This window comes from Seriola dumerili, unplaced genomic scaffold (genome assembly GCF_002260705.1).
Source record: "Seriola dumerili isolate Sdu_G_001 unplaced genomic scaffold, Sdu_1.0 BDQW01000550.1, whole genome shotgun sequence".
Classification (NCBI taxonomy): Eukaryota; Metazoa; Chordata; class Actinopteri; order Carangiformes; family Carangidae; genus Seriola; species Seriola dumerili.
Window position 1 is genome coordinate 1,835,945 of NW_019174805.1, and position 23,570 is coordinate 1,859,514.

General features: G+C 43.2%; 3 protein-coding genes across 3 annotated transcripts; all 3 read left to right on the forward strand.

Moving 5' to 3' along the window:
- Positions 1–256: 256 nt before the first annotated feature.
- On the forward strand, positions 257–2,830 carry LOC111236020. The gene is made up of 4 exons (XM_022764605.1): positions 257–337; positions 413–533; positions 631–687; positions 1,271–2,830. The coding sequence occupies exons 3-4, from the start codon at positions 650–652 to the stop codon at positions 2,301–2,303; spliced, it is 1,071 nt and encodes a 356-aa protein (XP_022620326.1). The 5' UTR covers positions 257–337; positions 413–533; positions 631–649; the 3' UTR covers positions 2,304–2,830.
- Positions 2,831–6,086: 3,256 nt separating this feature from the next.
- On the forward strand, positions 6,087–9,036 carry faap24 (Fanconi anemia core complex associated protein 24). The gene is made up of 4 exons (XM_022764612.1): positions 6,087–6,316; positions 7,282–7,424; positions 7,522–7,677; positions 8,566–9,036. The coding sequence occupies exons 1-4, from the start codon at positions 6,214–6,216 to the stop codon at positions 8,815–8,817; spliced, it is 654 nt and encodes a 217-aa protein (XP_022620333.1). The 5' UTR covers positions 6,087–6,213; the 3' UTR covers positions 8,818–9,036.
- A 1,066-nt stretch (positions 9,037–10,102) lies between these two features.
- slc7a10 (solute carrier family 7 member 10) lies at positions 10,103–19,845 on the forward strand. Its single transcript, XM_022764543.1, has 11 exons — positions 10,103–10,271; positions 13,426–13,630; positions 14,011–14,162; positions 16,364–16,489; positions 16,571–16,724; positions 17,172–17,295; positions 17,659–17,762; positions 17,859–17,955; positions 18,956–19,105; positions 19,205–19,382; positions 19,715–19,845. Exons 1-11 carry the CDS (start codon positions 10,103–10,105, stop codon positions 19,843–19,845), a joined length of 1,590 nt encoding a protein of 529 aa, XP_022620264.1.
- Positions 19,846–23,570: the final 3,725 nt, after the last annotated feature.

Genomic DNA, 23,570 nt, shown 5'->3' on the forward strand with positions numbered 1-23,570 from the left:
TGTTTTTTTTTCTGCATCTCTGTCTTTTGTGAATAAGGTTGTGTTGCCTTGGTGCTGGAAGCTGCTGTAGCTCAGTGCCCGTAGACTCCGGTGCTGTAGGCGGCGCTGTTCACCTTTCACCGCCAGTAAACCGCAGAGGAGCGGAGCATCAGAGCATGTCAGTGTGGACACGGCTTGTGTTTGTTCACCGGACTGTGATTCTTGTCAGATGATGAGGGAATGTGATCGAGATCTATCCGTCCATCGGTTCCCGACTGACCCCGACCCCCCACCCGCCGGGTCTGGATCGACGACACCGAGTTTGGAGGAGTTGGAGGATCCGTATCCGTGTGCTCAGGTAATCCTCTGCTCTGAAGGTTTCATGTGAAGCAGAGCAGAAGCTCAGAGGTGACAGTTGAAGTGTCTTTAACAGGTCAACGACGGCAGACATTTAACACAGGACTGAAGTCACTTCTCCGACGGAAAAAGCAGCGTGCCCGGTGAGTTTACAGGCTGCAGACCCCTGACCAGGAGGAGCGTCAGGTAATCCACAGGTGGGTTCATTCACATTCACATCTCTCTCTCTCCGCGCGTGTGTGTGTTCACATAAAAAACCACAATGAAACTATATGAGGTGTTGTTTCTCCTCAGGGAGCCTCAGCAGCAGAAGATGAAGTCAAAGGCACCAAAGTTACAAATGGAAACACGGTAAGTAACTGCAGCACTGTGGAGATTCGCCCTTCACAATCATAGTTTATCACGGACAGATTATACGTACATGCGGGACGTTTTGTGACGTACTTGTGGTTCCTAACACTGCTGCTCGTGCATTTCCGGTCTATTTGTTTACTTGAGGCAGAGACTTCTCGACAAGGTTAATTTAGGGTGACCAGATGTTCCCGGAAATGACCCTGTTTTTAACTGGGAATTAAAAAATCAACCCAGTACAAATATATATCTCATATAGGGGACATATCAGTCGAATAATATTCTGTTCTCCCTCCAAAAACAGCTAAATAACAGTAATTGTATTATTATGCAAAGAAACAATATTTAAGTCGTGATTTCACGTACAAGTCCCTCTCAACTTGTGTTTATGTGGTTGGAAGGTGACTTCAGCAGAGCAATAGATCAGAACCAACAGAAGAGATCTGTGTGGCGAGATCTCGCTTGTTTGTTGTTCAGCATCTGCGTTTACTGCATTAAACTGCTCTTACACTCAGTGTTTATATGATCAGGACTTAACTCTCTTCTCTGCTGTTTGCCTCTGTGTTTTCTTTTTCACATACAGTTGTTATGAGGCTGAGCTGCTGCTTCATGAGCACAACTATTCAAAGAAGCTCCTGACTGTGACGGAGCAGCTGCAGGTCACGGAAAAGGAGCTAAAGCGTCAAGTACTGAAATGTGAGCAGTTCTTCCTGCAGCGCATCCAGTGTGAGCCGGAGATGATCATGTTTTACACCGGGTTTAAAGACTACAACACACTCAAAGCGTTCTACTTAGCTCTGCAGCCGACACCAGAGACTCTTGGGAGTTGCAGTCACATGCTACAGCTGAATAACACTGACGACGACACAGTGAACGCTGGCTTCCATACAGCCCACCTGTGTTTGTTTGATCAGCTGTTCCTGTTCCTTTGCTTTGTGAGGCGGGGGTTTCTTCCTATTGATGTGTCTACACAGCTCCTCGTGTCAGAGGAAGTTGTGCAGACGACCTGGATAACATGGTGCCACTACCTGTTCTTTATGCTGGGACCGCTGCCGATATGGCTGAGTAGACAGAGTGTAAACGAGCTGATGCCGCCATTCTTCAGAACGACCTTCGCCAAAACTCGGGTGGTGCTACACTTGACTGAGATCCAAGTCCAGCTGCCAACGTCCACAGTGAACTCGCCCCATCATAAAGGCTCCACAACACTCAAGTCTTTGATTGGCATCACGCCATCTGGCTCCATCAGCTTCGTCAGCAGCTTCTACACAGCCGCCGTCTCGGATCAGGACGCCGTCAGGGAGTCGGGCATTTTAAACCTCCTGGAGCCGGGTGACGTAGTGATGACAGACAGAAGCTTAGAGATCAAAGACCTCGATGTGATCGGTGTAGACCTCGTCAGCCTGACGTTCTCGGGGGCAAACAAACTCTTAAATGAAGACAACGTATCCCAAACAGACTTTGACCACTTGAAAATCCACATGGAGAGGGCGATCAGTCGCATCAAAGAGTACCACATATTTGATGACGTTGTTCCCTCTGTGCTTCATAGTTCAGTCAACCAGCTGTGGACGGTCTGCGCTCTGCTCACAAACTTTCAAGGACCTCTGAGTTAGTGCTGTGCACAGCTGCACAGGTAACTCAGACAGATAAACTCAGGTAGCCCAAATAAACTCCCAAATAACTAAGTCGATCGGAGCCTGTAAACCCTGCTGTTTTTGAGAGGTGTTGATTCAACTTCAGAGCTGCAGCGATTAGTCGATCGCCAGTCGTTTTAATGATCAATTGAATTAAGGTGAGAAATGCTAAACATTCTCAGGTTCCAGCTTCTCAAATGTTTTGCTGCTTTCGTCTGTTTCATGTCATAGGAAGTAGTTTTGGACTGTTGGTCAGACATGAGACATTCTCAGCTCAGGGAAACTGCGATTGTGTTACAACAGAGTTTAAAATAAAGTGTTTAAAATACAGTCGTAAAAATATAAACTGTGTTTTCATATGAAGAGTTATACTTGTTGATAAACTTTACTTAATAGTCATTTTTCAAGCCTTTTCTCTTTTCCATGTATAATTGTACAATTGGGACAAAACATTTGTTCAAACAGATGGGTTTTTACATTTCTTACACAAAACTATTAATTGATTAATCTGCTGCTTTATTTATTTATTTATTTATTTGATTCATCATTAGTTGCAGCCCTGGTCAACTTGATCATTAGTCTTTATGCTGCAGTTTGTTGAGTTGTTGAACTGCATTGTGTTTTACTGACAGGTGTTTCTGTGATTAAGCTTGGCCTCATTGATATAAATGGCTGCATTAGTCAGTATAAGTCTTTGCTAGGGGAATCTAATAAACTGGCAAATTAGTGTATATCAGATAAGTTTTTACAAATAAAATGTTATAATAAAATTATTCAAAATATATAGTTTTTATAAACATAATTTCTTTTATAAAAGAGCTCACTGTTAACAAAACAAACAGGAGAAATCTGCTCTTGTTGGGAGCTATTTTCAACAACGGATTCATCCTCGTGGTGCTTGGGTGAGTGCGTTCAGGAGCAGGGCGGTGTAAGTGGGACCGAGTCAAAATAAACTAGAGTGTGTGTTCATGGTAAAGAAGGGAACAGTTCACCCCACTGTTTTTTTAAAATAATTTTTGGAAACAATTGAGCTCAATGGCTCAGAGGAATAAGGCTGCAGATAAAATACTTAACAGGAGACATTTTTTCATGTGATTGTTGACAATACACAAAATATAGAATATCACCAGACTTCACCGTTTAAGGGGAAAAATAAGGTTGTGATGTAAAACAGAAGTTGAGGTTTTACATTCTTGATACATGGAGAAACGCGTCCTTTTCCTAGGTAACAAAGGATCCACCGACCTATCCCAGGATTCATTGCGAGAGCCTGAGGATTACACTTTTAAATGTTGGTATTGGGTTTCAGCCATAGACTGTATAAAAATGTACGTTGATGCCGGGTCTGGAAAATGAAGCCAATGCCTTAAACCTGCATTCTATCGGATGACCATCATGGTGACTCCACTGGTTGCAAAAACAAGTCCGATTGTACTGAAGTCTATGGGAAAATGACCCTACCTGTCACTTGATTTGTTACCTCAGTAAACGTTTCGTGTTTATGGTCGGACTCGCTAGTTTGAATTTTTGTCTTGATGTTCATTTTTCAAATTATGGTCCTATTTAAAAGATAATAGACGTGAAAGCAGAGTGATTTTAGGGCGTGGCTACCGCGTCGTTGACACACAGGGGGACCTGCCTGTTAATCCGGATATGAGGTCAGAGCGATGTGTCGCACATTTGACTTGTCATTGTGTTTTCAGTTTATCAAAGTTAGCTCCAACATGTTGTTTGCCTGAAAATGTCTTGTTCAGCGTTCAGTTGTTCTCAAAGACACTCGGAGGAGTCAGCGGTTCAGTTTTTCTGGTAAATACATTTTGTTTTTTAAGCCTATTTCTTTGCTAGCCAAAATTAGCATCCCTGTTAATATCACAGTTCAGGTGAAGGTGCACCTTGCTAACCAAGCTAGCCAGCTAGTGCTAGTGTTAGCTGATAATTGAACAATTGCTATGCTAACGGTACCTGGCCCCGCTGGGCTGATAACCTGTGTCAACCTGGGTTAGCCCGTGGAGGTGTTCAATCAAAGCCCAATAAAATGTATCTATGTATATTTATATTTGACTGTTGCAGTATTTTACTTTTTATATTATTTCCTATGAATACGTTAATTGGATAATACACCAAGTCAAATACCTTAAGTGAAAACCTACCTGGCAATAAACCTTATTTTCTGAGTCTGCCTTTGGGATAATGTCATCACCCCTTCCTCATGCTGCTATATCCTGCCAAGGCCCATACATGTGCCATGCCTTCATAAATCTGCAAGTGTATGAAAATTACAAGTATTTAGATCCTGTTTTCACACATCAATTTAAATTCTACTCGTAACCTCAGTGTCACACACTTGTAGGAATTTTGAGCACCAAGTTTTAGTTTTGTGCTTTGTATGTGACACAGAAGCTGTTCCTCTTCCAGTGTCTTTGAGTTGCCTCACCATTAATGTGTTTTATTTATTTATATATATGAGGAGGTCGGCTAAGTCGGGGGGCGCGAGCTAGCTGCTGTTTTTCGTTTTTTTTTTCTTTATTGGTGAAATAATCATGGACAAACAAAACACTTTTTTTTATTCTCCTTTTATTAGTGACAGCTACCAATAGATTGCAAATAAAAAATGATGCGCTAGCATTAGCACATCAGGATTAGCTTCTAACAATAATGACATTGATTACAATTATAATCCTAACAATTATATACAATAAATAAATGATGGTAGTGATATTTTGTTTGTGATTGTATATAATGAAAATTATTCTAAATTATAATTGTAAAAATTACAATAATGAGTATTCATAACAATTATGATGCTAACAATGATATAATTGCAATAAATGATAATGATGATAATGGCACCAATGAACATGTGCACATACAGTACATAGAGCTGCCCCCCCCATTTTCATTAGCGCTACTATTAGCAGCTAACTTGCTGGCATCTTCATTAATCAATGAATTTAACAATTTCATAAGAATGCAAAATAACAAGTGGGGGATAGCTAGCATTAGCACTTTTTTACCTTTATTGGTGACAAACGGGCAAACAGAAGGTGACAGAAGACAATTTAACCATGAAGCACGATAGACAAGTGACAGTGTATATAAAGTGACATTTTGTTTGTTATTGTATATAATAACAATGACAAATAGTAAAAATAATTACAATTGTGTAAATAACGATAATGAGTATTGATAACAATTATAATGCTAACAATGATATTATAATTGCAATAAATGATGATAATGGCAGCAATGAACGTGTGCAGGTACAGTACATAGAACTGCCCCCCATTTTCATTAGCATTAGTATTAGCAGCTAGCTTGCTGGCATTGGTCACTGATGAATGAATTTAAGGGTTTCATTATAAAATTGCAAAATGACAAGTGGGGGGCTAGCTTGCTATCATTAGCAGCTAGCCTGCTGGCATTGTTCATCAATGAATGAATTTAACGATTTATAAGATTATTCAAAATAATATAATGTAAAAAAGTGAGAACTTTCTTCCAACAACAGTTAGAATTAGGACACAGCTAGATAGTCGTGTTTATTAAATAAAACTGTCTAGATTGTCTCAATACCTAAGTAAAGGCACTTAATATACAAACGTTTACAAAATAAATACAGGTATTGTGAGGTTTTAGCGTTAATGTGGAGGATGCAGTTCCCCTCCCGTCCTCTCGGGGGCAACATGGAGGCGCGTGTTCCTCACCTGAATCAACTGAAGACAAGAGGAAGAGATGTGAACGTTTTGGAGGCAAAACAAACGTCATAATCAGCGACAGTTGATGTTGTGAACGCGGGTGCATGGACTCAGTTAACGGTCAATACACACGATCCCGAGAGCGTTTGATAAATATGTACCATATACACTAATGTTAAGAGGGTGAAGGCGGCATGGAGACCAAAGCTCCTGCGCTACTGAACGCGGTTCCTCCTTACGGACATGTTATTGTCAGCGAGAAATGGAGAAACTCGTCCTTCATTCAAAACCTGAAGGGTAATTATTAATTATAATTACTTTTATTTTATGTCACAGTTCAATGTCAACCTCCGAGGGCGTAACGTTAGCTAGCGTTTGTTCTTTCTTTTTTTTTAGCCCGGTAACAGCGAACTTTCAGGAAATGCCATTTACAAAAATCTATATTTAAGGTTGTTTCGCTGTAAGAGACATAGAGTCATACATTGTAGAATAAAACTTTGAATCATGTTTGTTTTTAATAGGTCCGATCTTTGATTCGGCTCAGATGCCATCAACTAAAAATGTCTCAATAATGTAATAAAAGTACAATTTCTACAATCACTACCGGTTAGGTACTAGGAATATTTTCTAATATACAGTATATATATATTTAGATATTTTTTTTATGCTTTTAATACATGAATTGAGTTCTGCCTGAAAGAAAAACGCTCACATTCATATTCTTTGGATATTATGAAGTGTCTTTCCTCATTGACATTTGAAATATATAATAATAATCTTCTTTTCTTTGCAACACTACCTAAAATTGAAATGTATCAGAATAAAAATATTATATTAAATATAAAAATATTTGCAGAGCTGATTACTCAGTTTGTTGATTGAGTCAATAATTTATAAATTTATAAAAAAACAAAAAAGCCTAAAGTTCTCTGCTTTTCTAATGTGGATATTTGCTGGGTTTTTGTCTTTTGTGATGTTAATCTAAATATCTTTGTGTTTTTTGACTATTGATAGGACAAAACAAGCAATTTAAATGTCATTTTGATTTGTGAAATGGTGATAGGGCTTTATTTTTTACTTTTATAAAAACAAAAAACTAGTTCGTAACAGTTTATGAATCAATTTGAGAAAATAATGGTTTCACCCACAAATAAGTGAAATAGCTGATTGAAAAATGACATGTTGTCATCTCTGTCTTGAGGAATCTTACCGTCTGAATGTAGAGAATCTTCAGTCATGAACAGGTCGTTCTTCTGCCGCAGGTGGAGGTGTGAAAATCCTCTTTGAGAATGAGCTTGGTGTGGCAGATTTCCACCTTGCCAACAAAATCTGCATCCTGTATGTGTCTGAGTGCGACATCATAGCAGCAAACAGCTACAAGAGGAAACTGGTCCGCTACAGAAATGTGAGTGTAATGAAGAAAATGGCTGACAAAGCGTTTATTCTAAAAGCTTCTCTGCGTTGTACCATCTGTTCTGAACTGTCTCCCTCCTGTTTTATAGGCCAGCAGCAGTTTCCAGAAGCTGGTGTTGGTGGAGAACACCAGACTGAGTGAGCAGTACTTGTCTATTGTGCAGAAGTTTGTGGTGTTCGACCTCGGCCTGACTCTGCTGCCGGTCAGTGGGCAGAGTGAGGCCTCGCAGCTCATCACTCAGATCGTAAGTAATGAAGATTATTCAACACTATAGACCCACAAAACCTCCAGCCCCAGAAACACCTCACAGAAACCATTTATATATTTATATCATTTTTTGAGATTATTTTACTAGGCAGTCATCAAAAGGTAACCTTTTGTTGTCTCCATGTAGGACTAATTTAATATAGAAAACAATCCATTGTGCAATGGTGTTATGAAATTCATTAGAAGTATCACTATTATTATTATTATCATGACAACCGGCCTAATAGTGCCTGAATACAACTGTATAAACAGCTGTTCCTGGTCTCTCTCTCTTCTCTCCCCCATAAAAACAAGTTAGAGTGTAGGCCAGTGGGAAGCTGGTGAGGGATCACATCAGTTTTATTTTAAAGTTCTTAGTGCATATAAATTAAAACTATATAATTCTGCAAGGAATATTAAATTGATCTTAAGCAAAGGCTGAATCAGATGTGTGTTGGAAATCCCCCTCAGACTCTCCTAATTATTCAGGCTTCATAATTACGTCATTCATTATTACAAAAGATAATTCTCTGTTGAAATAAAAAAAAGAAATAAATCATTATATTGGTCGAACTGGTCACTGCCAGTCCTACCAGACAGGTTGAGAACTTTGATCCAGGCTACCAATTAATCTTCTTTCAATTTCAAAGACCAACATTTAATCAATTACATTTTTTTTGAGAAAGACTGAAATCAACAGTATCCCTTGAAAAAGTGCAGAAAATGACCCGTTCAGCTTTTGAGTTGTTTTGGTATAAAAGAGTCGAACACAGATCTTTGGTGTAAGAGTGGTGTCTTTAATCCGTCGTCCCTAAACGCCTCACAGCAGCTGAATCTGGTGCTGACACTGATTTTTCTTTTTCCAACCTGCTCTGATTGTCTCCAGGTTCACGGGGACAGCAGGGAGAACCCCTTCAGGAGGACAAGCTCCTCTCGGCTGTTGGACCCAGTGGTCCTGTCTCTCGTCCAGCAGGTCCCCGGGGTCGGCAGGGTCAAAGCTCTGGCCCTGCTGCAGCACTTCTCTAGCATCCGGCAGCTCTGCAACGCTGCCCCCTCTGAGCTGGAGCCCATTGTGGGTCAGGCAGCCGCTCAGCAAATCCACAGCTTCTTCAACAAACCCACTGCTGCTGGAACATGAAGCGCTCGTCACCTTTTCCTTTTGCTACTGACTCTCTGTCCCTGGTCACCTCGCGAGGAGAGAGTTGCGTTTTCGTTGGTTGGTGGGCCAGCACCAAAAACCCTTTGCAGAGGCTGTTTGACTGTCATGGACGCTGACTCTTTATTTAAAAGACTGCAATTCTGTATAATTCTGTATATATGTAATAAAACAGCTGTGTTTTGACAAGATTACAAACTAAGACACTGATTTGTTTACTGATTGATTAATTGTTTTAATTAATTGTTTCATAATTTTGGAGGCTCTATGGCAGACAGCTCTACTGCCACACACAACAATACACACACACATTGACAGACACACACAAGTGCAGTTGCTGCTCAAACTAATTAGACGGATTAACTCAGGGCATTTTTTTTTACTGTCCATGTTGTTCAGTTCTAGCCGGAGAAATCACAGCAGCTTTATTGCAGATCAGCTTCTGTCAGGACACGAACACGTGTGTAGACATGTCTCACTGTGGTTAGAAACCATCATTGTGAGGTCACTCTGTCCAGTCCTCACAGTTTCAAAGAGCTTTTTGAGAGACACCTGCAGTGACTGAGGTCAGAGTCAGGATAATTCGTTAATAATAATATAAAATTTTCTGAGAAGCTTGATGCCTGTAAGAACTTTTTCTTCGTCAGTTATTTAAACTGTTGCTGATTAATCGTCTGTCAGTGTAATCAGTCCAGCTCTACAGTGTACCTGTGTATTTATACATTACACAAATAAACATACAGTATATAAGTAATTATACCCATTAACACCTGAACCTATAGTCCCACATCAATCCCAAAAATAAACTTTGCTTGAATTTGATAAATAAATATTTTCACTCTAGTAAAATGTACTATGTTAATGTTAATGCTTGTAATAATACTATTTTACATCGTAGTAGCCTATTAATAATTTTAGTTAACTAATAAATTAAGTTTTTTCCACCACTGATGTGTTTTCTCATACGACCTTAAAAAACACGGAGTCACCTGAAGGACACTTGGACCTTTAAGCTGAAGTATAAACACTGGACCTGGAGGAGGTAAGAATGATCAGGACGGTTCCTCCTCCCGGTGCCCGTGAACGCATCACGCCGAGTCCTGGGTATTTAACATTCTACCCTGGACAGCGGCAGGTTGTTGCGCAAGCGCAGCCCATTCAGTCTGCATGAATACGGAGTGAGGAGAGGACAGGAGCACTGGGAGTACTGGGACTGGGAGGACACCAGAGGATCTGGACGGACCGGACCGGACCCGGGCAGGCGGACATGGATGGACAGAACGGCAGCAGCAGCATCTGCTCTCGGCCGCACGGCGCCGTGACGGACGACAAGAAGAAGAGGAAGAAGAAGGAGAAGGAGGAGAAGGAGACAATCCCCGACAGAGTGACTCTGAAGAAGGAGATCGGGCTGCTGAGCGCGTGCACCATCATCATAGGTGAGGCAGGAAAACCAGAGCTGCCACTAGGAGCAGCTCTGGTTTTCACTTTATCACTGGAGAAGTTTTAAAAAACACGATAATGTCGTTTTTACTTCATTAACAGGCTTCATTAATCACCAACAAGTGTGAAAGTAAAGCTTGAACTCCTCAGCAGGAGGAAGGAGAATCTTAGTTTAGTGTCTTTGGTGTTAAAAATGAGGGACTCCATGTTTGTTTGCATGTGGACTCACATCAAACTGAGCTGCAGTTGCTTCTGTGGCTGAAATACATGAAGTCCAGAGGCCGGCCGGTGGTCGAGCAGAAGGACATTGTCTGCTGGAGCAGAATGAACAGCAGGGACCTTTAAACACACCTCCGCTCAGTAAATAGGAGCATCATCCAGGCTGGATGGAGGGGGAGGCCTGCGGGGAGCCAGGCTGCACAGAGGGCCGGCTGCACCGCTCTGCTCTCAGAGAGGTGACAGGCTGGTTCCTCAGACCTCAGTGCAACAAGTCTGTTCTGCAGCTTTCCTCTAAATAACACTTTTTAAATGTTTAAATTCATTATTTTTTTTGTTTCCACGTGTATTCACTCTGCCAGGTTTTTAACTATTGCTGAAACAATGAATTGATCAGTGTGAAAAAGTTTGAGCTCAGCTGGTGTTAGAGGATGTGTCGAGCAGATTGAACAGTGTTTAACTTTGTTTCCAGGTGGAAGCTGTCATGGAAATTTATATCTTTAAATTAATAACTTCAAATTTTCTGAGGACGTTTAATATTAAATTTCTAATTTGTCATAAGTCAGATCTAATTATACAGCCCAATATTTGCCTCTCTGTCGTTAGACCCTCGAATCGGACATGCCGAAACAAACAAGTAAAAAACAGGAAATCTACAACATTAAAGCTCCTCCAGTGTAAAGGTCTGTGTCCATGTGTAGTGTGATTATAGATCAGCTCTAGCTTCTATATTAATACTGTGAAAGTATCAAAGCCTCAGTCCACAGAGAAATGCACACAGCCTGTATTCAGAAACTGAGCCTTAAAACCAGCCGTCAGGACTTCTGGAACTTTGTGATGTCACAACAAAGCAGTCACTAAGCCCCGCCCCAAGCCCCAGTATCAGTCTCAACTGTGCTCGTGGTTTTAAAGCTGAGTTTGAAGCTGGTGTTGTATATTTTTCTCCCACAACAACCTCTCCTACTCATCTCCATCTCCTCTGGATCCTACCTGGGCTGCAACTAACGATCATTTCCATCCATCCGTCTGTTTTTCCTTCGCTTATCTGAGGTCGGGTCACGGTTGCAGCAGGTCAAGCAAAGTAGTCCAGACGATTCTCTTTCCAGCAACGTTTTCCAGCTCCTCCTGGGGGATCCTGAGATATATAATCTCTCCAGTGACACGAGGAGACGGAGAACATGAGGAGATTAGAGGAAGGACTGGTCCGGCTGGAGCCGTTACATCACGACTTTAGGATAACGCGTGCAACTTAACCACATCGCCATCAGGAAGCTACAGAACAAACCATTTCTGTTCATCCAATGAACGGACAAGTTCGTTTTTGGTTTACGTTTGTGTTTCTGAAAATGGCTGGACACTTTAAGAGCAGAAGATCATTTCAGAGATCAAAAATGGCGAAATGATTTTGACTGTAGCCCAAGCTAACGCATACTTCATTATTATTATTGCGCCACCTATTGGACAATTAGTATAATTTTTTAGTGGCTGGAATCTGCAACCAATCTTTCAATTTCTGAGTTTTTGCTGCAGGAACACGTCTCACAGAGAAAAATAAGAAGAAATATTAATAATAATATTAACAGAACAAAAACAATAACAAGATTCATGAATAACAAACTGTTTTCTCCGTCTCTGGTGTGTAATGAGCATTTCCACCTCACGATGCCACTCGTGTGCGACTTCAGACCTCAAGTGTAAATGCAGCTAATGAGCTGGCTTTTTGGCAGTTGAAGGATACAACAATCCTCGGGGGGGGGGGGGGGGGGGCTGGGACCTTCTTGCTTTTCGGTGCAGGTTTGGGCTAACTGGGTCACAAACCTTCCTGCCCTGGCCCGGCTCGGCTCGGCTGTTGTCTCTCGCTGAAGGCGGACATTTTTGCGAAAATCCCTCTCCAGAACAAGAGAAATGTCCTGTGTGCAGAATGCTGAAGCACCTTTCCATTCACAGGGAGACAGGGGAGAACAGGCTGGCTGCCGGGCACCGACGCTGGACCGGGCTCGGCATCAGGAGTCATGTGTCGCTACATTAAACCAAACCAGTTTCTTTTCTGGACCTGAATCTCCACCTCACCAGTATGTGTTTTGTGTTTTTCTTCCCCCCCCCACTTCTGTGGAGCAGCAGGAATAAACGGAGGTGAATCGGTCACTTCCCACCTCCGCAGCCTGGAGTGGATAATTTATGTCTGGTTATGTAATGGCTGTCTGTGCCACTTGGCTGCCTTCTGCCGTGCTACTGGTAGCGCTGTAGTCTGAATGTGTCGGATGTGCTGGTACTCTACACTGCATACTGAGGCTCTGGGCAGGAGGGATTGTCCCGGCCTGAGTGATGGCCTTTACCTCCTTCTCTAACTCACTCTGTTATAGAGCTCTTTGTGTTTTAATGCCCTCTGTATAGACTCAGAGGGGAACAGTCTGGATTGTGTGACCGGGGGTTGCTCAAGAGTCTCAGCGGGTCACCGGTGGTTTTTATGTCGGAGATGATCGGGCTGAGACGTGCCAGACGAGTCACACATGAAAAGCACGTGCACCGTGCACGTGGTGAAGTTATAACCTGTAACTTTCCCACATTAAAACGTCTAAAAACGACTCGACCTTCGTTCTGCATGTTGTTGAGTCGTGTTCTTCTCCAACCGGAGAAATCTGTGATTTTAGTCACGGTATCGTTCGTCCGCTTCATTTGGTCGCATGTTGATGACATCATGTCATCAACATCCTTATAACAATAGCATAATATAATCTTTTCACATATTTGCGTGTACATGTACAGCAGACAGCATAATCATCCTATTATCAACCATCCTGATAATCACCATTATGGCTGCTGAGGAGAGCCAGGTGAAGTAATCACACCTCAACAGGTGGGAAGACCCTGTTATTAATCAACAGAGAATCTCCAGCTGTCTGTACCTCACACCTTTCTCCTCCCTGTCCTCAGGGAACATCATCGGCTCCGGGATCTTCATCTCTCCGAAGGGGGTCCTGGAGCACTCGGGCTCGGTGGGTTTGGCGTTGGTGGTTTGGTTACTGGGAGGATGCATCGCCGCCTTGGGCTCCTTATGCTACGCTGAACTGGGCGTCACCATCCCCAAGTCTGGGGGGGACTACTCCTACGTCACGGAGATATTCGGTGGACTGATGGGGTGAGTGAAGAGGAAAAACAAAAAACCTCAGTGATTTCACATGTGAGGCATTCAGGGCCCATGTGTTTTTTGGACGTTACATGTGAAGCACATGTGGAAACAACATATCTAATTTGACCCCTGATGATAAACATGAAGCTCTCGCCAGCAGCTGGCTAACTTAGCTTAGCACAGAGACTGGAAACAACAAGGCTGCCTCTGTCTAAAGGCAACACAAGCAAAATAAGTGTATTTTCTAAAATGTTGAACTTTTCCTTTAACAATGAAAAGTTGAACTCAATTAAAATGACAGAAAAGTCAAACGTAAATGTTTCAGGTTTTTCAAACAGTTTTTTTTGTGTTGTACTGAATTATAAGAAGTGTTGTTGTTGAACGTCCAGGTTTCTCCTGCTGTGGAGCGCCGTCCTCATCATGTATCCGACCACGCTGGCCGTCATCGCCCTCACCTTCTCCAGCTACGTCCTGCAGCCCGTCTTCCCGAACTGTGTCCCTCCATACATGGCAACACGGATGCTGTCTGCCACCTGTCTCCGTAAGTGACACCGCTGCATTAAAAACGCTGTATGTGTAATGAACAGGAGTGTGGTGCGTTCAGGTACAGACTACATACAAGTACTGCTGCTCTAATGCGGCTGCAGTTTGGAGGGAGGAAGCGTCTTGCTGCTGAGTGTCTCTCAGAGCATTTGCATCTTTCATGAAGGATGACATGTCGTCTTTTCCCCGTCGTCGCCATCACTACACCACAGGTCCGCTCCTCCGGCACGTCTCTGAGAGGGGAAGTGGTCACGTGTGAAGTTTCTCTTATGTAACTGCAGCCTGACGCTTTTTAAAACCTTTTTTTATGGCTGCAGTAAAAAATGCACAGCGCCCTCGGGGGAGGGAGGGGGGAGGAGAGCAGGGCGGGAAGACGGGACAAGGGGGAAACGTTTTTGGTTTCTGTGGTTCGGAAAATAAAAAACTGGTGATGAAACACTTTCATCACCAGACAATTACTGCTCCTGAAAATCCAAATATATTTAAAAGACGTCAGAAAGACGACTTTCATCATTTAACAAAAAGAATTCAGAAAAATACTCATTTAATATTAATTAATGCTGCTTTAAATATAATGACACGTGAGTGATGATGCTCTCGCGGTTAGACAGGTACATGGACTGCACTTACAGTATATCGAGCTTATTACTCTTAACATCTTTTTCACATTCATGCGCTTTTTACACAACATGCACACACTCACACGCTGATGTTACATTACAGGGAAATTCCAAAGACACTTCGACATGCGGTCAGGAAGAGCCGGGACTCGAACCGGCGAGTCCCAGTAAAAAAAGTGGAGGTAGAGAAGTTTCAGACCTTTACAACGTGTACAGCAGGATCTGAACAGCTAACCAAAGGCTGAAAGACTTGTCCCGTTCTACGACTTCATTCATCTCAGCCAAACCGCGAAGTACCTGCAGATTTTATGAAGGATCCTGCAGCAGAGCTCCTCTAAAATTTAGACGCTCATATGAAAAATAGATTTGCCACGCTGCAGGAGGAGTGTAAGGACGAACAGAGTGCGACAGGACCGGCAGACTTCCCGGAGGATGTGTTGTACAGCCCTGAGCTGACGTTACACTGGTCATTGTGGACCTGTCATGCTGCCTAATTGCTTGGTGTCTTGCCTGAGAGCACCTGCACCGAGCGCCATTAATCCACAGCCCGTCAGTCGGACCGGTGAGTGAATAGCGTCCGGCCGACGAGGTGAAATGGCGGGACTTCAGCGGGTGACTCCTCGCCTCTGACACCGTCGTTCACGCTTGTTTTTTTAGAGCTGGATGCTGAAATGTGAGCAATGCTCGGCCTTCCTCATTGAGTGGAGGGAAGAGGGGGGTGGGTGTTGGGTGGGTGGTGGGGCTGGGGTGGGGGGGGGGGGTTTGCCTTGCCACGTTTTGTTTGCCCCTTCGCAACGGAAGTGTTTTTGTTTTGTGGGCCTGACAGCTCGTCTTTGTGCCGGAGAGCAAGGCCACCATGCAGAGCGAGCGGGGCAAAGCCGGTGACAATGATGGACGAGGTGAAACAATCGCCCCCCTCCCTCCCTCGCCCGTTTCCCACATTCCTGCCTCCCATGGCAACGGGCTACTGCCGCCCACCACCGGCAACGACACCGGCACCGGGACCCCAGTGTAGGGATGGAGGGATGTCGATTTAAAGGAGCACTCCCCCGATTTTAAATGTCAATGCCTGTGAGATCAAAGTCGTCTGAGTTTTACCGAGTCTGACAAAGTAACGCTGCTGATGTCATAGTGATGTCATCAGACTTATCTCAGTTCCTATATAACAGAAAGCCTGAGTTACGAACTGGAAGTGTGCATTAAGGGTTGGTGCATTATGGGAAATGTAGGATCCCCCTCACTGAATCAATACTGTGAAAGTTTCAAAGCTCTCAGTCAACAGAGAAACGCACTGGCAGAACATTTGGTAGCCATGACCTTGAACTTTGACCTTTCACCCCCAAAATCTAATCACCTCATCTTTGAGTCCAAGTGGACATTTGTGCTAAATTTGAAGAAATTCTCTCAAGGCGTTACCGAGATATCGCATTCACGAGAATCGGACGAACGTACCTTCGCACGAACAAACGGACGCACGGACGGACAACCGTAACAATAACACTACATTATTGATCAATCAGATTGATCAGGTGCTCTGTCCCTGTGCCTGTGAGTGTGATCTGAGGTCTGTGTGTTGCAGTGCTGCTGACCTGGGTGAACTGCTCCAGCGTCCGTATGGCCACCAGGATCCAGGACGCCTTCACCGTGGGGAAGCTGATGGCTCTGGGTCTCATCATTGTGGTCGGCCTGGTGCAGATCTGCAACGGTAAACCCTCACAGCCTGCGGCCTGAAGGGAAACAACAAAACAAACCAAAACATCACTCAAACATGTGATTTATCTCCCAGGGAACTACGAGGCTCTGACCCCACAGGTGGCCTTTTCCCTGGACAGGACGCCGTCGGTCGGGCAGATCGCTCTGGCCTTCCTCCAGGCGTCCTTCGCCTTCAGCGGCTGGAACTTCCTCAACTACGTCACTGAGGAAGTGGTCGAACCCAGACGGTGAATATTTAACGTCTTCCAGTAACGGTGCATCTTTACTTGTTTCTTTGTTCTGCTTGTCGCCGCATTTTGGGCTTTTTCAAGTTCAGTTTTTGTCTAAACGAAGTCTTAAGTTTTGGTCTCCAGCTGTTGCACCTTCTCTTTTCTGTTGAGTGATTTGCCAAGTCGTCAGTGCTCATTATTTCCTGTTTTTACCCCCACACACACTGTAAAGCATCATGTTCATTTCCTTTCTTTTTGGAGGGACTGAGTGAAAACAATGAACTTCACTGTCTCCTGATCAGAAACATCAATATTTGATATTTCGATGTTTGTTTTAATTTCTAGTTCCTTTGATCAACTTTCATGCTTGTTTGATTGATTTTTTTGTTTGGTTTCATCTCTGCATGTGTGTGTGTGTGTGTGTGTGTGTGTGTGTGTGTGTGTGTGTGTTGTGGCCTCGGTCAGGAATCTACCTCGTGCCATCTACATTTCCATTCCATTGGTGACCTTTGTGTACACGCTCACCAACATCGCCTACTTCTCCTCCATGTCGCCCGAGGAGCTGCTGTCGTCCAATGCCGTGGCTGTAGTGAGTAACGTGTCTGAACCTGAGTCTCATTTGTGCTTCATCTTGTGCGCGACGAGCAGGAGCAATGCAAGCAGCCAGTCGGAGGTCAAAGGTCGGAGGTGATAGCAGATGAGACACATACAGAATATAGTTCAGCATTAGCACACTTTCTTACCTACATGAAAGAGCGATGAAATGTGTTGCTCAGCTTCCTTAAAGCTACAACCTTTAGGACGTCTTAGACGAGGCTCGGGCCCATATTCAATAATATCAAGATATCACAGTATTGATCACTGACCGACCCGTCCGTCATCAGAGATCTCGACCCAGACCCGATCCAGATCTGTACCCGTCACTGATTCTGTCTGTCGTTCTGCTGCTCAGACGTTCGGGGAGAAGCTCCTGGGGATGTTCTCCGTCATCATGCCCATCTCCGTGGCTCTGTCCACCTTTGGAGGGATCAACGGTTACCTGTTCACCTCCTCCAGGTGAGCTCCGCCTCTTCTGCCCGCCTCCTCACGCTCTGACGGTTGTTCCTGCTCCGACACGGCTGCTGACGGTCTGTCCGGTGTTTCCGCCCGCAGGTTGTGTTTCTCGGGGGCCAGAGAGGGTCACCTGCCCAGCCTGCTGGCCATGATCCACTATAAGAACTGCACACCCATCCCTGCTCTCCTGGTCTGCGTATGTACAGGCGCGCCTCGTTTTCTTTCACACTGTAGATGCTTCAGTTAGTTTCCCGCTCTGGGTAATGTTTGGCAGTTTTCATCTGACGGCGAGACACAAAATTGGACACATCTGCCAATAGTTGAGAAAATGTTGATTAAACCTTTTTCAAAGTTTAGATTAAAGGTGAAGTTGAAGATTTGTTCACTGATTGATTCCAGATTCTAAGAAGTGAAGTTTGCTGGATCATAAATTAAAATGACTACAGTATTATTACAGAAGCCGTAATGACACGATTTCTCCAGAGGGATCAGGAGCCGGGTTTCCATTTCAGTTTTACAAAATAGAGGCAATCTCCTTTTTCCAAAAAGTCGACCAAACACAACTGCAAATGGTCTGTGTTTCCCAGATTCTCAGCATCTGTTTCTCTTCAAAATTCACGTGTTTCCGTTACTTGTTTTAAAATGAGCAATTTCAATTTCCACCTTAAGCAGGTAAATGGAAACGCACCTTTTGAGGCTGCTGCTTATCTTGTCCCTCCACCACAGTGTCATTGCAGAACTCAACATACATGTAATCTTACACAGTTTTCAGAGTGGCGCTCCACTCCTCCAGCCGGGGCGCTAACAAGAGACGGATATTTACACAAATGACTGAGACATAAACATTTCAACTTTTAGTCCCTTGTCTGGGTTGAGATCTAAAAACACTGGATCCTACGTTTCCTGTCTTTATTATTCTGCTTTCATGTCGTATTGGAGTTATTGTAGTTTCAAATATCAGCCTCATCAGTGCTGCATGATACGGAAGTGCCTGACAAACAAACCCACATTTAGTGGATGCAGTGTTTGACCGTCAATGTGCAGAATTTGAATCCTCACAGGTCTTAAGGACGTGAACGTTTGTAAGTCGACCGTCGGCCTGAAAATACTTCATCCAGCTGTTTGAAGAGTTGCTGAGCAGCTCCACTCCAGTAGGTGAATAGATGTAAAGCTGGTGGCCTTGCTGTGTTTTGCAGTGCACCGCCACCATCGTTATACTCTGCATCGGAGAAACACACAACCTGATCAACTACGTCTCCTTCATCAACTACCTGTCTTACGGCGTCACCATCGCGGGTCTGCTGTACTACCGCTGGAAGAAACCCAACCTGTACCGACCCATCAAGGTACCGAGAAGTGATGCGTCATCACGTGCAGCTCAACTATTTTTTTATTTAATCGGTAAATCATGAGTTATTGTAAACTTTGATCTGTGTTTTCTTCAGGTGAACCTGCTGGTCCCTGTGTGTTACCTGATGTTCTGGGCGCTGCTGCTGGGTTTCAGTCTGTACTCGGAGCCCGTGGTCTGCGGCGTCGGTCTGGTCATCATGCTCACCGGCGTTCCCGTCTACTTCTTGGGTGTCCATTGGAAAGAAAAACCAAAGTGTATCTACAACTTCATCGGTGAGTCTTGTTTGAGGAAGTCCGCTTTAAGGTTTCTGGGTTTCTGCACCAAATTCAACGGACTTTCTAAGACTTTGGAGCATGTAGATAACTGAACAGGCCCAGAACTCTTTCAGTTTTGGGGCCCATTGTCTCACAATCCATCCGTACCTGAACCCACGAAAGAAGTTCTAACTAAAGTTACTGTCTGCTGCAGGTGAATAAAATCTAAGACTTTCTAAATCCTTCTTTTGAGGGACCTGAATCCAGTTCGCTTTAAGTCCTGCAGAGACTCTTGGGTTTGGATTCAACACTGCTGATGAATAACTCTTGTGACTTGTGTGTTCCTGCAGAGCGGGCGACGTACGTGGGCCAGAGGTTGTGTTTCGTGGTCTTTCCTCAGATCGACCCCATCGAGGTCGCCACGCCCTCAGAATGGACTGACCGGTCATCAGGCAGGAGCAGTTTGTCTGCCAACTCTTAAAACTCTTTTCTGAAGATATGAAGATCTTTTTTTGTTTTTATTCCGTCACTGTGTTGAGCCCAGACACCTGTTTCCTGGTGCGGGAGCTACCTGTCTGACCTTTGACCCTTCTGAGACTCTGGTTCTTTCCCCACAGTGGAGTGGAAACTCCTGCTCCTCTGCGCGGGGCTGCCTGCACTTTTTATTTTTCTCCCTCTTTTCTACTAAGTCGTCAGATACAACAACCTAATGCCAGCGGTGTCACACTGTGAAGATGACTTTTATATTTTATTTGTTTCTTCTTCTGTAACGCGACAGAACTCTGACTGACTGCCGTTATTTCCTCTGAGTGTTGCTGGTGTTTCATCGTGCCTTCAGGCCTTTTCACACCGAGTCCCAAACCAGTCTACAGTCAGGATCCTGACCACCAAGAGAAAACATGTCTGGTGCAAGTTCTTCCACTAAATAGTTGCAAACACTAAGTAGTAAAAAAGTAAGTGGACAGTCGAACATTCGCTGCTCCAACAGCCTCCACTTCTCTGGTTTCACTTTTTCCTTCACTGGAACTAAGCACATTTTCTCAGGTAGCTCTTTTTCCTAATAAACTGTATATAATGCTGATGTTTCACCCATTTTTCAACTTCTTCTTCTACTTAAAAAAAAAAGTTCAGATAAGAAGTAAATAACGAACTCACTGTCCTTATCCTCCTTCCTAGAAGAAGAAAATCAGTTTTCAGGGTTTCTGCAGCGTTCACAATTATATTTAAGACTTTTTCAACGCCACATAAAAAGACTTTTAATACTTTAACATAAAACCAGGCTTCAATTATTTATTAATGATGTTTTATTGACGCCTACTATCTCTCAGCTTCCCAGCTGCATGAAACATTAATTCTTAGTAAATTAATTAATGAACTAACCTGAGATGGACCAATATAAGTGGCACAAAATTAATGTATAGATAAACCAATTACAGATAATTGATTAATTTCATTTTTGCGTTAAAAATTGAACAGTTCAGTCCACTGTCACCACAGTCCCACTTTTAATTTCTAAGTGTTTAACGTCGTCCAGCAGCCTGAAAACACTCACAAAACGTTATGATGTACAAGAATCTTACTGTCTGAAGGCAGGCAAGAAAAATTCAAGACCTTTGCAAATAAAATATTAAAGCTCCTCCAGTGTAAAGGTCTGTGTCCATGTGTAGTGTGATTATAGATCAGGTCTAGCTTCTATATTAATACTGTGAAAGTATCAAAGCCTCAGTCCACAGAGAAATGCACACAGCCTGTATTCAGAAACTGAGCCTTAAAACCAGCCGTCAGGACTTCTGGAACTTTGTGATGTCACAACAAAGCAGTCACCAAGCCCCGCCCACCTGGACCCACCATCCAAACCTTGCAGGATTTGGTTTCTCTGAATGTTTTTACCTGAAATCTATCTGAAAGGCTCAGAGCCTTTTAATGAACATGTATTACTTTTGTGCAGGACGTTGGGACTTGGTGTGAAAAGGCCTTTACTGGAGAAAATGTATATTAAAATATTGTTTATTAACTGATTCACTATATTAGATTTTAATATATGTTTGCCTTTTGCTTAGTTTTTTTTTTTTTTGTATTTGATTACTTGAGAAGCACTTTGGTCTTCCGTCGTCTCTTCACTTTACGAACTGTGCTCCTCTCTCACCTGTACACAAGCCACACCCCCTGAGAGCGAGGACCAGCTGACGCTCGTTAATCTGTTGTTAACACAGTAGTCGTGTTCACTTCACCCGCCGCTGCTTCTCTCACCTCGGACCACATCACTCTGGTTTGCTGTAATTAGCTGATTTACTGACACTGTGATTGTAATCAGACGTAGAAAGACTTTGTTTTTTGTCTAATTCTAACGTGTATGAAGTCATGATAGTGCAACATGAGACAGAACCGGTTCTTTTTACAAACACTGTCCATGTCGTGACACTTGAATGAATCATTCTGACTCTGTAACGTCTGATTTTATGACGTAATGAGGCACATAATACTTTGCAGGTGTCACCACTGACGCGTTTTACTGCCAGTTTTTTTTGTACTATTTGTACAAACGTCTTTGAATGGCACCCAGGTATATTGGACATATTTTCTAAAAACAACCAGTTAAACACTTAATATCCTAAATTTGACAAATCTGCATCTCTGCTGTAAATATTTCAGATATAAACTTCAACAGTTGTTACGAGCGGTTTTGAACGAAAACTTTCCCACAACCGTAAAAAACTTACTAATTGTATGTACATACAAGATATCCTCACAGTGTCCTGTTTTTACAGTTTGTATTTTATAGAAAATGACACGACACATGCCACCATCCACAAAAACGTCCGTCCCACTCTGACTCACTGCCAGTGTTTAGGTTTAATGATCTCTCTCTCTCTCTCTCTCTCTCTCTCTCTCTCTCTCTCTCTCTCGTTACCTTTGTGCATCGGCGGCACTCTGTGAAATCAAGTGTTTTTTAGGCTGTTTACTGACTTACTGTTGTCACTGTTTCTGTATCACATGCTTCGTCTTTATTTCACCTGCCTCTGCTCGGATGTAGAGACTCTGTATTTTAATATTGTGATTCACAGTACAGTTGATGCCCCCCCCCTCCCCCTCCCCAGTCTGAGGATGTTTGTCTTACACTTTCTCAACAGCTGGAAATGACATTTTGAAACTGAATTTTCAATACTGCCGCTCACACATACAATAAGGTTTTTTGTTTATGATCTTTTTGAAAGACTAAACCGAAGATTAACGCAGCTGGAATTCGATGTCAGACCCTTTAACCCACTTAGATCAGTAGGATTTCATTTTCAGTGACGTTCAGTAAATTGGCGAAATGTGAAATTTTTTTAGTCATGTGATTTCCAGAAGACGTTTCACATCTCACCCCAGAAGCTTTTGGGATGTGAGGCGACACGTCTTCAAGAATCAACATCCAGTCCAGTTTCCTTTGCTCCAGCACTTCTAGATACAGTAATCACAAAGTATTGATCACTGTATCGGTTTTCTTCAGTGTGTAATTGTTTTCTACAGCGCGTCTGCTTTCTCAGATAACGTAGAAGTCTTGGCACCACTTTCTGTTAAGGTAGCATTTATAAAGTGTTTATAAGCTGTAGTTAATAGCTCTATTACTGTTGAATAAATCATTTAGAATGACTTTTGGGTTGCCAGGTTGTGGAAAATCCTCCTTCAGCAGAGACTTTTTTATAATCCTAGTGATAATAGAGAGATGGGCCGTTTGACCAGCTGTGGGATGGATTACTGCAGAACCTTTTATTAATGATTTATTAACATTTCTAGGGGACATTGAAACTCTTTGTTAATGACACACTTGATGACATGGAGGCGTCTAGCTAGTGTCAAAGGGTCAAACAGGAGGATGATTTTCCTCAACCTGGCAACACACAAGTTGTTCTTATTAATGGTTTATAAACAGCGACTCACAAAGAGTGAGGGTGTTTCATTACATGGAGTTTTGGTGAATTTTCCTCTGTTTTTGTCACAATACAGAAAGTTGTAGTATCACAGTGGAGTCAGTGACCTGCACCTCGCTCCTAACAGAAACAGATCTGCTCCTACAGGGACTTGACCTCTGACCTGTACAGGTCAGAGCCTCTGGTTATAATGTGGTAGTAAACAGTCTGACCAGTAGTGGGTGGTGTTTCGAACATGTAGCATCCACGCTGCTGGGGGCGTCCTCTCCTCCTGACTCCTGTGGCAGAAACC

Bases quoted from the DNA above. Each gene is read 5' to 3' on its own strand.
- slc7a10 (XM_022764543.1), top strand. From the start codon at position 10,103: ATGGATGGACAGAACGGCAGCAGCAGCATCTGCTCTCGGCCGCACGGC. The intron at 16,725-17,171 runs GTGAATATTTAA...GGCCTCGGTCAG, and splicing joins GAAGTGGTCGAACCCAGACG to GAATCTACCTCGTGCCATCT. The intron at 17,763-17,858 runs GTGAGCTCCGCC...TTCCGCCCGCAG, and splicing joins TACCTGTTCACCTCCTCCAG to GTTGTGTTTCTCGGGGGCCA.
- faap24 (XM_022764612.1), top strand. From the start codon at position 6,214: ATGGAGACCAAAGCTCCTGCGCTACTGAACGCGGTTCCTCCTTACGGA. The intron at 7,425-7,521 runs GTGAGTGTAATG...CCTGTTTTATAG, and splicing joins AACTGGTCCGCTACAGAAAT to GCCAGCAGCAGTTTCCAGAA. The intron at 7,678-8,565 runs GTAAGTAATGAA...GATTGTCTCCAG, and splicing joins CGCAGCTCATCACTCAGATC to GTTCACGGGGACAGCAGGGA.
- LOC111236020 (XM_022764605.1), top strand. From the start codon at position 650: ATGAAGTCAAAGGCACCAAAGTTACAAATGGAAACACG. The intron at 688-1,270 runs GTAAGTAACTGC...TTTCACATACAG, and splicing joins AAGTTACAAATGGAAACACG to TTGTTATGAGGCTGAGCTGC.